Genomic DNA, 12,742 nt, shown 5'->3' on the forward strand with positions numbered 1-12,742 from the left:
AGTACGAAGAGACCGGAACCATGCAGAGTCTGTACATTATGTACTTCAAGAACACAAATGGTATTGTAAAACGAATATATTGTGAAGGATTATTGAAAATTAAAATCAAATTTCATGTCTTTATTTATTGATAAAAATATAGATTTAACATCTTACAACCTATATTAACAAAATACTTTAGAGATACCGTCTAATGTATCTTAATACAATGTAGTCATATAACAACTCACAGCACCTAAATACAGTTCAAATATTAGGTATATTCTTTATTACCTATATACGTAATAGAAAAATTTATTATGATTTTTAAATTTAAAAAATAATATATTTTATTAACCCCAGATTTTCAATAAACAATTTTAAATCTTGAGTCTATGTTTTCCGTGTATTATAAACATATCAATTCTAGCTAACAGTATTGGCAGCTAGTTCAAACCATTGTCTCAGAGCGTCACCCAATACTGTAGGGAGAGCAGACATATCTCGGAGTATTAGGTAGAACGGGAATGGGAAAGTATCTAGATAAGGAATGAAACCGGCCAGACTATTTGTCACAGGATCTAGTAGAGGCCGACGGATGTCCATGATGGAATCCTGTAACGAAATAAATATATTAAGTACATAATTTATTTATTATATCCAGTTAGTCTAGATGTAAATCGTACAATATTTTTCTGGAATAAACTTCAATTTTTTTTAATATAACATAATATCAACTTAACATAATATTTAAATGTTTGAACTTTATTATTGTTAAAGTTAGTTAGCTTAGAAATAAAATAAAACGAGCCGTAAAATCTTTAATAAAAAAAAAATTGTATCCTTAGAACCTACCTTATTATCGGGATTGTCTATTATAACATAAACTAAAAATATGCCTTGTTGTCTTGCTCTGCGGACTGCTTGCACTACTCGGGTCTCCCCTTCAGAGAATATTCCACGTCCATCGCTAACTATCACCAACAGTTTGGCATTTATGGCATCACTTCTTACTGTTTGCTCCTCGAATAATACCGAACAAAAGTCCAGCAATTGAGCTATTTTAGTTTTTGTTTGTTCGAAGCGTAATTGTTCTAGGATCTTCGAGCCAGAGTGCTCGGAAAATTGTTCAGTAAATGGATGAAGCAGATTAGGTTTCTCGCCAAAGCTGAGAACGGCAAGGTCGCCTGACTCCAGTAAATTCAAAGCCTGTAAAGTAAAAGATTATTTTACTAAGAGATTTTTTAAAGCTCTAGTCGTTGGGTCTTATTTTGTGATAGAGTGATAGTCGAGATTTGATGGCAATTCATGTGATAATATTAATAGAAAAAAAAAAAACACTAGAAATAGGTATTCGTATTTAGATAATTCAATATATTTTCTTAAAACACTGAATAGATAACATACAAACAAATAAGCTGACAGTTATACTAGAATAGATTGTACACCATCAGAAGCATACAATTTTAAATAAGAGTTTATAACCGGAAAATGGGGTCGGCTACAAGTCCTTTATATAAAATCGTAGATGAAGAAGGAATTTCCTAATATTCCCAAGGGGACGAAAAAATTTATTATATACATGAACAGCAACTTAAACTTTACAAAATACCTTTTGATACCTAAATCTATCGTAGCTAAATAAAAAAAAGTCAACATCTAGTACATTATAAAACAACGGAATAGCGTCAAAATATTTGTGCAATATGCATATAATTATTTATTTAAACTTTAATGCACAATAAAGACATGGCGGATTCAATATGAGAAAGTGTTCTCTACCAGGCAATCATGAGCAAATAGAAATAGGTAGGTGGTGTATCTATAATATGAGGAATTAGTTATTTTTTATAACTATATGTATTCCAAATACTCTACTCACCTGTGAGACCAGGGCGAGGCTCTCGAATGCTAGCTCTTTGCTTCGGTTGTCTGCCATAGAGCTGGAGTCATCTATCGCGATGGCGATACTGTATTCGCGTTTAGCGGGCTTGGTCCGCCGCAGCCAAATGCGATCTTTACGGAACTGCGATGCGATGTATGGAATCACACGCCGCATGTTTATAGCACGGCCAGTACGGAAATCACCTACAAATTATTGTTTTTTCTTTTTACAATTTTGCAAATGACAAACAAACTGACGACCACATGATGACGATGATGATGATGATCATCGCCATATCAGTAGTTTACAGTCCATTGCTGAACATAGGCCTTCCCTATGGCAAAATCTCATTAAATAAAAAATTTAATTTGAAGTATGAATGAAATGAAGAATTTTCCATATTTTTGGATTAATTAATCCAAAAGTGCTCGGACAACGCACCGAAACGTTGATCATGCATTACATGATATTTTGAAAATGGCAAATAGTTCTGACGTTGACACCCTTCCTAATACTACAAATACTACTGATTGGCTCCCACTTCGTACGGTATTTTTAATAAAGTACATTTGAAAGAATTTTTATAATCGGTTTACGTAACAAAATTTTTTGATAGACATTGAAAAGAGCATATTCCTTAATACACCACACACACTTGTATTTTCTCTGGTGTTTACAGTGCCCATAAGCGGCCGTAATCATTTACCATCGGGTGAGCTGTATACTTGTTTGCCTCTGTTATAAAAACAATATTAAAAACATACTGGTGTTACAGGCGTCCATAGACTACGGTATTCCCTTTTACCATCAGATAGACCGTTTGCTTGTTAACCACCATAATAGTAAAAAAATAATACAATCTATCCACTTTCTAATATTAGTTTAGACGTATAACAATTAATTACCAGCCCGCCTAGATCGTCCAGTGGGTTCTAGCACGAGGCGTAGTCTTTCGCAGAGCGCCCGCGCGGCCGCTGCAGACTCATGCCACAGCGAACGCCATACACCGCTCGAACACGGAGCCTGGTGCGAGCCACGCTGGACCCACTCACGGATGCTCATATACTCTTCCACGGTCATATCCTCTGTACGTTGCTGGCTGTCATCCAGTCTGGACAATAAAAAAAAAATAATGGCAAAAATTAGGCAGAGTAACCGATAAAAGAGAATGAGTTGATCCATCGCAATGAAGTCATTAGAGTTAACGGGGATAAGGGATTGTCACTGATAAGAATTTGCGGTCCCATAGCTAGTATATACCCTGCCTGGTCGAACTCCACATAGAACTCTCTGGAAACCATAACGGTTCATTGGTACCCTACTGGCTCTAGCTGTTTAAAGTTGCAAAATGCCTGTTTAAAGCAAATAAACATTTCATTTCAGCGTATACCCATTGTGCAGGTTACTTTAGGTTACCATTCCATTATTATCTTATAAAAGAAAAAAACGGATGAACAGAGTAACACTTAATAAAATTCAGGGTGAGTAGATTGTCAGTAATGGAGACTCCGTTACTGACAATCAACGACCCTAATGTCAGCAATATTAGGTGGAATTAAATACGGTCACGAGGACAAAGTCGCAGTTATAAGCTAGTCCTATTAATATTATAAATGTGAAAGTTTGTATGGATGGATGGATAAATGTTTGTTATTCTTTCATACAAAAACTACTGGTCCCATTTGAGTAAAAATTTGATACATTGAAATATATATTCTAATTTAGCACATAGGATATTTTATATAATAATACACGCTGGCATACAACTAGACTTACATAATTTTCAAATGAAACGGCAAACGAATCTTCAAACGAAACGCCGGTTATTGTCGTATTATCAATATATTAATTAGCTATTTCTTTAGAGAGAAGTGTGGACTGAAAGACGATGTAGTGACATAAATCGAAAAGGGAATGTTGCGTTGGTTTGGCCATTTGAAGAGGATGGATGAAAGAAGAACTACGAAAGAAATTTATCGAGCAAGAATAGAGATGTCGGTAGGGGCCGTTCTAAACGGACATCTGTTGACTAAATAGACGACGTGCTGAAGAAGGGCAAAATTAAAAGTAGCCGTAACCAGCGAGCGTGTATGAAAAGAATGTGGAAAAAGGGAAAAAGGTTTGTTTAAATCGAAGTATTGTTTTGCCTACCCTAATGGGAGACAGGCGCGACACATGTATGCTATTTATTTAGGTAAAAAGGTGGTAAAGCAAAATTAGAATTAGCATAAAAATTAAACTCATGTACCACTTACTTTGTGTGATAAGTAGTGTCCTTGCCTCTTGGTACATTTGCAGTCACAACCTGTTCGCCCTCTACCTCGATGCCAGTTTCACCAGTTGGCTCCTCGCCTCCTTCTTTTTTCTTTCCAGACTTTTCCTCGTCTTTTTCGGGTCCATTTTTCATTTTCTCAGGTTTGAGTTCTTCAGATTTGTCAATCTAAAAAACAAATATGTAACGTCACAAACACCATAATAAACTTAAATAGACAAATAAAATTGCCAGGTTCTTAACCCATTATAAACCAAAGAAAATAGTGCATAAACTTCTTTTAATTTATGCTCTCAAATAATAGAATTATGTGTATTTTTGTATAGATTAAAGGTATTAATCATTACAATTATTCGTTGCGTATTAAAACATGAATTTGTTATGGAACAAGCTTTCATAAAGATTCTGTCCCACAAAAAAAAAAATTGTGACAAAACCTGTGATTTTGAAAAATGTGATTTTGATTTAAAAATTAATCTACTGAATTAATTTTAATTAAATTTCTATGGGACATTTTTATAAGTATAAGCTTTCAGATAAAAAATAATTTTCCAAATCGGTTTAGAACTGACGGAGTTATGAGGCAACAAATATTAAAAAAAAAATACAAATTAGGAACTTCCTTCTTTTTGAAGTCGGTTGAAAAAGTATATACAATGTATATAAAAGTATATAGTACAAACTGGTTCTGCTGTATAAAAAAATGCTAATTTGAAAAATAGTAATATAAATGTGTATAAATTTAAAAATAAACATACAATCTTTATTAAATAAATTTAATACAGATTGTATGTATGATGTAACTTAGTTCCAGGAGCAGACAACATAATATATGTATTACAAAATTCTATATTGTATCTATATTTTATTTTAAAAGAACTTTGTTTTTATAATAATTTATTTTATCCTAAATTGAGGATAGATAGTAGACGTAATAACACAATATAAATAAATATTTGATCGATATTTTATTTTAATGTGGATAGAACGAAGTCTTAGGATTAGTCTAGTCTATAATAACCAATGTTATGTAAATCGTAACTTAATGTAATTAGATTGACGTAATCCAACCTGAATATCATCGTCGTCCACTTCCATAGGCACCTCCTCATCCTCTTTTACCTTTTCACCCTCTTCTTCTTCTTGCTGTATTGTCGGCTGCTGGTCCGCTTGTTCCTTAGTAGCGGCGTCTAATGCCTAATTAATTAGGTAAGCACATATAAAATTATATATCTGAATATATACAGTACTAATTTTATATTATATTGATACCTACAGAGAATTTTCACAATAGTGTTTACAATTTCACAATTACACATTGTCCATATCATAAAGCCGGGGAAAAAGCGCCAGAAAGCCGTAAGGACTTCCGACATACGCTACGTAGGAGTCTTTTTAACGATTAGAATTCTTGTTGTCATTAGTATTTTTTTTGTTACAAAATAATTTTCTTTCTTTCTTCTATTGACATTGCGCTCAGGCGAAATCGATAATACATATTTACACGAGGGAAAGAGGATCCACATTAATTACGCCAGCTTAACTAAAAAGGGTAATAAATATCTCACTAAATCTTATTTATAGAAGAGAGGCTTAGGCTTTGGCCGTGTGGCAGCAACATCCTTTTTTAAACTTCACGAAAGCCTAACTGCAGTTGTCAACTCGCCTGCCAAGCGTGGCAGTTATTAGCAAAACCCTCCCATAAGAAGGCCTATGTTCACAACTGTTATGATGACGATGAGGAGAAACGGAACGAACAGAAACCTCACATTCTTTTACGTAACATTATTTTCTTCTACTAAAATACTAAAATAATCAAATAATCCAAAATACATCGACATATCAAATAGATTTAATTAAAATTTGTAAGGGGAAGGTAATCTCACCAATGGGGTATATGATAATCCAAATTATAGACAAATAACCAATAATTAAGTTCCTATGGTAATCCATAGGAACTAATATTAATATATTAATTGCAGTACCTGCATGTCGTCCTTCTGCGCTTGTTTGACATGTTGATATGCGTCCGCAATTTTATCTTCGTCTTGCGTATCACCAGCTTCATCTTGCTCCTGCTCTTCTCTCTCCACATTCAATGTGTGCATTTGTTTATGCTTCTTCTCATTAACGTTTCCTGTCAAATATAATTATATTATTATATACTAGTTGACTGGATAGACGTCGTTCTGTTAGAAGCTAATAGTTTAATAATGGCAAAAATAAAAGTTGGGTTTTTACCGCCAATTTTTCTATACTTTTTTTTTTCATGAGATTCTTAGTCTGATTTTAACGATTATTTGGAAAAAGAATTGCCGAATTGGCCCATCTATTTTAAAATTTTGTTTTTTTTTATTAAATGACTACGAACATGATTTATACAACATACGCTTATTGTACAAACGATCGAGGATCGACACCCTGAGATATGGAGCGGCGACTTTAAAAATTTGCAATAATAGTGAGTTACCAGTTAATTCATATGACTCATGGTCGTACTTTGTGGCAAAATAAAGGCTTAGTAGTGAACGATGAATAGATTGTAATTACTTGTTTTAATATTGTTAGATACATGTTTATTAATGAAAATAATTTTGGAACTCGGTAAATAAGCACAGATGCATGGATCTTTGCCTATTTATGGTAAAAGAATGGTGAGATTCTTTTATATTTAATATTCATATTAACATTCACATACATAATCATTCATTTTTCATTTTTCTATTTGTTAAGGTAGACCACATTACTGGCCACACAATAAAAATCAGTTAAAAACAGTACCTAATGTTCGTTCATGATCTGTGCTCCCGGGCTTGTTCTCGCGTTGTTTCCGTTGTTGTTCCGAGGTGTCGGCGCGATCAGCCGCTTGCTTCTCGCCTCGGTGGCCTTTATCACTCTTGTCCAACTCCGAGCGGCCAGTTAATTGTTTCTCATCACCTACTTGTTCTTGAGCTTGTTCCTGCGTTAAAAACAGAATTAAATATGAAACTAACTTTAATTATAGACATATCGAAATAAGCAGAAATTGTGTAATCGTAATGATGCTCTACTAGATACTCTCGTAGATCTACGTAGACCTTTTATCAACTTATAATAGTGACTAAATTTCGACAACCGTTTACTGTTAACTACTAAAGCATTTTTTTGTCCACTTGATGGAAAGCGGTTACCGTCGTTCATGAACACCTACAATACAAGAGAAGTTACTTGTGCGTTGCCGGCCTTTTTAATGTTTGTAGGACGTTTTTCTAAATTTCCCATATTATTGATTACAGAGGCAGCGGTACTAAATCATAATATTTTCATTATCTTCGAGAGATCGAATATTTTTCATTTCGGATTTCTAACGAAACTCCAAGCATAGCTCTTCGAAGATATCGAAATAAATTTTACAATAGAGATTTTCAATGCTGTTATTTATTTATATAAGTAACTAATAAATACATCAATTAAATCAAAGCAAACTGAAAGTTCCTATCCCTTGGGTGTTGTAAAATGCGACTAAAGGAACTTAATAGTCGAGAGATAAATAGCAGCGTCCCTCTTAAAACGTCACCGAAGCCTAATTGTGATTGCCAACCGGCCTACCAAGCGTGGCAACTACTGGCAAAACACCCTAAAAGGGAGAGGCTTATGTACAACCTTGGACAGTTAATGGCTGATATGGAAACTGAATCTTACTATAAATTATGGCATTTTTGAACAATAAATACTCACTTTAGGTTGTGCTTCCTCATCTTTAAGTTGTTCAGCATTAGTTTCAACATTATCATTCGTTCCTCTATCCATTTCGGCGTTCTCAGCTCTGTCTTCTGCTGATGGATCGTTGTTCGATGGATTCGCTTGAGGATTAGCTTCGAGATTCTTCTGTTCTGTTTCGTCCTCTTTATCTATATCATCGGGGTTCTTGGGTAGATTCTCTTCTGGCTTGTCAGGTGTTTCTTCGTCGGCATTTTCTTCTAAGTTTTCGCCTTGATCTTCGTTTTCAGTGACTTCATCATTTTTATCACCCTCTTGATTTTCTTCTTCATTTGTATTTTCAGGCTGATCTTCATTTGGTTTATCTGATTCATCTTTTTCCTGTAATAAATAGATGCATAAAAATGAAATACAAAACATAATTATTATAAAAATAATTAAAGATCGTATCGCACAAAAAACAAATTCAAATTGGTTTAGAATTGATAGAGTTATGAGGTTACAGTTAGAGAGTTGCATATAATAAAGTATAAGAAAATAATAAACATAAAAAAAAATACAACCGAATCGATAACCTCCTTTTTCAAATAGATTTATTATTCAATGTATGGGTTTTAAGTATATAAAAATGTACCATCTGGTCATTATCTTGTTCCTCGCCATCCTCTTCGTCGCTTGAAACTTCTAAACCATTTTTGTTATCTTTCTCTTCTTCTTTATTGTCTTCTTTATCATCTGGCATATCCTCGGCAATTACTGGTATGTCAAACGGATTTTCTGTCTCTGTTTCACCATCCTACAGACAAAGTATTTTAAAAATTATAGTAATAAAAGGTAAATGCTAAGTAGCAACTGTCTATAACAATGACAGATCAAGTCAGATATCGCCAACCATGATCTGGAAAGTTCCAGTATCTAAATTGTTTTGTTTATAAACTAGTGCTTCTTACGATCATCTTACTAATAACCTATGGATTACATAATCTTATGGGAAATATAAAAAATTTCAGTTTCGACTGACTGAGGTTAACTAGTGGAGCGATATAAAGACTACTTACCCGAGGCAAATAAGATATTTTCTTCAACCCACCTATTTATTATACATTTTATTTTATATACTTAGTTCTAAAATATTTCATTATGTTCTGAACATAACACTGACTATGAACCTGATCATGTCAAAATTATTAGTCACATACTTACAATATCATCATCTCGTTCATCTCCGTCTACATCCATGTTATCTGGCATTTCAAAGTCTTCTGGTTCTGGAAGAGGTTGCTGCTTACCATGGTATGGGTCAACCTGGCAATAATGTCACAAAACTTCAAATTAGTATTCATTGCAAATATACATTTTAATTTTTTATGGACACTCAAGGAACCACATCTTGAATAAAAATAACATCATAAACATCACTTACATGATCATCATCAATCTCAGGTTCCTCCATTTCATTGATATCCTTTTTCTTTTGCTTTTCTTTCCCTTTTTCCCCATCATCGGTACCTTGTTCCTCTTCCTTAGCACTTATTTCTTTCTCGCCAGTACTCTCGCCTTTTCCTTTCTCTTCTTTATCTTTTGTATTATTTTGCTCTTCATCTAAGTCATCCTCGTCTTCAGAACCCCAGATTTGTTGGTCGAGCCTATTTTAAGAAAATTTTAACAATAATCATTAATAATAACAATATTTTTTAATGTCATAAAATGTTCTAACGTTTTGTTTGAGTTATAATTAAAGCAATAATATAAATCAGATTCAATAATTTTATTTACCATAATGAAGTGCATGATAAGTAATTAGATACATATACCACTCGTATACTTTTATATAAGACTATTTGACAAAAAATATGGTAATATATAGACAGATACTAAAGTATCATCAGACTGCAGACATAGCTTTCACATATTGTACTCATAGCTTGGAAACAAGAGTGAGAAATGCGATAATTTACATAATTGTTAATAACATTTATTACTGTTAGTTACGTACTTTTCAGCAGCGTTATCGGTTTCGCCCATTTGTTTGTCAGCGTCATCTTCATCATCCTCTTGTTCAGAATCATTTCCTTCTAAAAGAAAACCATTACTGAATCAACTTATTAGTTGCAATCCGCAGTATTGCTCGCGTGAATTTGAAGAAAAAATATGTTTAATCGAGAATATGTTTCATACAAATAGCAAATACTATTCAAATATGTCGACGAATGAATGAATAAAAAAACTAATGTATCTCTCAATGAATGATCCACAAGTATATATGCAAAAAAATACATAAGAAGCAAAGTTAAGAGACAACCATGAAGTTGATTAAACTTATTTATTTATTATAGTAATTCAGTAATAAACATTAAAACATCTGAACACCTTCTTATTTATAATATTCAAACAAAGCAGTAGAAAATTGTATTTTAGACTGTCATCATGTCACATATTGGGGAATTAAATTTGAAAATTTTAACGCAGTAGTTATAATGTAAAGATTTTTACAAATTTTATTAAACTTCTTATTTTTTTTCATTGTACTTTATTAAGTTTACTCATATCATCAATCTAACTTTGAAAATATAAAACACATTAAATACCTTTCTGCTCAACATCTTGCAAGTGTGAGTCAAAGTCGTCACTCATGTTAATGCCTTTCTCTTCTTCTTTGCAATCTCTTTCCTCTTCTTTTTTCTCCTCTCCGGGACGATGGGCGTCATCTAATTGATCCTTTTACAAATAAAGTAACCAATAAAAAATATTTATTAATAATATGCCAAAGGGAGATTGTACAAAAAAGGAAAGCTTTGATGTTCGATTCTATATATTTATAACTGTATACTTAGACTTAAAAATCCAATCAAATTCCAAATGAACATAAATGTAAGTAAAATGTAAGTACGATACTAACATGATTTTACAGAAATACACAACGTAAAAATAAATAAGTACCTGATTCTCGATTCGTTCAGAGATATCTTTTTGTCCCTCTCCATCGCCAAGACCGACACCTCCTGTTAGTTTGCCAGGGCCCCCATCGCCTTCGCCCTCTTCCGTATCTAAGTCGGATGGTTTGCAAAATCTAAAATATACCCAATAGATTATTCCACATTTTTATAGTACGTGATAGGAAATAGTACAATACTGGATCACCATCTGATAGTATCCAAGCTATAGTTTATTTGTTGCTAGAATTATTAAAAAAACTTTTCATTACGAAATACGTGTTGCAATATAACCCAGAATCAAATATATTTGTATTTATGTCAATCAAAAAAACTTTAAGTAAGATCTAAAATATATATCTGAAACATCTATGAGTTGTTTTAATTTAATAACTTACCCTTTTGCTGCTAAATCTGAGAATATTTTTAATAATACTGATAACATTTTGCAAGACACCCTGTGGACAGCCACTTTCTGTGTGACAAAATATTGGACAAACAATACAGTTTGTTCTAATATTGGAACCAATTTCATGACGGCATATTTCCCTTGATCTACATTTAATTTATTACACATTAATTGTAGATAGTCTCTTAATAAATCATTCGTTTTATTTATTAGCGTTTCTAACTGAAGCATTCTTCCATCATTAGTTAAATTCTCTTGCAAAAGTTCCTTCAAATGATTATCTTCTAGAATGTCTTTAGATTCTTCTTTTTCCTTATTTCCACTGTCAATAATTTCGTCGATAGCGTCTAATACTTCAACACTATCGCTACTCAATTGCGGCAAGTGCTTTTTATACATAGATTGAATAATTAGCAACATAGTCGCTAATAAATCTTCTGTTTTGTTGGTCAATTGGTTAATCGAAACTTCTTCCATTATAACGTCATTACAGTTATCTAATTTATCAATCAAACTGATTGTATCAATTAAATATTTTTCTAATTCAACAATACTTCTCATCATCGGGTGACAATTTGCATACTTATTAATTTCAGAATGGAATTTTATTTGGTATTCCTGCAGTATACTTTTAACATCGTTTGCAATTTTTTCTAGTTTAGTTTTGGCTTCATTTGCAATATCAACGTGACTTTGTGAAATTACTGGCAAATTTTGTTTGCATTTGCCAATTTTCTTGGGACTAATGGTTAACTTATTCAAATCTGTTTTTTGTTTATTTACATCTAATAGAATAAATTTCACTCTTTTGTTCAAATCATGCCACTCGTCGTTGTTTTTGTAGCAATGCACTATGGGAGAATTCGAGAGTACAGCATCGATATTGGGATGTGATTCTAAATCGATGCCTCTTTCCGGGCACGATTTTAGCAACACGCTGAACTGTTCTAATAATATAACAATGTTAGTGTAACACTCGGCCAATATATTAAGCTTTTGATTCACTGTCGATATATTTGTAACAGTGCTTATTTCTAAAGCATTCGTCAGGTTTGTAGTGACTGTACGTAAATCGGAAAGGTACCTCGAATACTTTGATATTGATTTCTTTTGAGTGTTTGTCAATTTCTGAAATACGTAAATAGAACGATTTTATTTATTGAACTTTACATTGGATACATTAAAAAGATTTAATATCCATTGCGGACTTATTCCATAGAAGGATCTCTTACTGCCAACCTTTATTTAACTTTTAGTTAATCTTTTTCATTACGTTATTTGTAAGACATCACTTTGTATGGGCAAAGTCAAGTGAAAATTCCAGCAGTTCTGCTTACAATTTCTACTATACTAGTTATCTCCTGCAGGAGTAGACCCCCGTCGATCGATATATAAAATATCCAATGTAACACACATGAAATTAGAATATAACCTATCTGTGTAAATTTTATTGAAATCCAATCAAGAGATTAAGTGTGATTGAATAACAAACATCTAAACATTTTTACAAACTTTTACATTTATAATTTTAAAATAACGTAACTTCATAAATCGCAAAAAAAGTT

General features: G+C 32.7%; 1 protein-coding gene across 2 annotated transcripts in view; it reads right to left on the minus strand.

Annotated features, from left to right (window-relative positions):
• Positions 1 to 124: 124 nt before the first annotated feature.
• Positions 125 to 12,742, minus strand: part of LOC113521733 (midasin) — a 39,814-nt gene continuing 27,196 nt past the window's right edge. The window contains exons 26-41 of one of the 2 annotated variants that reach the window (XM_052899993.1): positions 11,167 to 12,305; positions 10,776 to 10,905; positions 10,424 to 10,553; positions 9,832 to 9,907; positions 9,259 to 9,481; positions 9,039 to 9,140; positions 8,470 to 8,631; positions 7,854 to 8,216; positions 6,918 to 7,095; positions 6,122 to 6,273; positions 5,208 to 5,333; positions 4,120 to 4,304; positions 2,770 to 2,975; positions 1,862 to 2,067; positions 835 to 1,188; positions 125 to 594 (exon numbers count right to left, since the gene is read on the minus strand). In XM_052899993.1, coding sequence (XP_052755953.1) covers positions 406 to 594; positions 835 to 1,188; positions 1,862 to 2,067; positions 2,770 to 2,975; positions 4,120 to 4,304; positions 5,208 to 5,333; positions 6,122 to 6,273; positions 6,918 to 7,095; positions 7,854 to 8,216; positions 8,470 to 8,631; positions 9,039 to 9,140; positions 9,259 to 9,481; positions 9,832 to 9,907; positions 10,424 to 10,553; positions 10,776 to 10,905; positions 11,167 to 12,305 — 3,921 coding nt within the window. In that variant the 3' untranslated portion in view covers positions 125 to 405. Of the gene's footprint in view, positions 595 to 834; positions 1,189 to 1,861; positions 2,068 to 2,769; positions 2,976 to 4,119; positions 4,305 to 5,207; positions 5,334 to 6,121; positions 6,274 to 6,917; positions 7,096 to 7,853; positions 8,217 to 8,469; positions 8,632 to 9,038; positions 9,141 to 9,258; positions 9,482 to 9,831; positions 9,911 to 10,423; positions 10,554 to 10,775; positions 10,906 to 11,166; positions 12,306 to 12,742 lie in introns of both variants that reach the window. The other variant, XM_026907377.3, reaches the window with a different exon arrangement.

The sequence above is a fragment of the Galleria mellonella genome, unplaced genomic scaffold (genome assembly GCF_026898425.1).
Source record: "Galleria mellonella isolate WM207_F2 unplaced genomic scaffold, CSIRO_AGI_GalMel_v1 utg63, whole genome shotgun sequence".
NCBI lineage: Eukaryota > Metazoa > Arthropoda > Insecta > Lepidoptera > Pyralidae > Galleria > Galleria mellonella.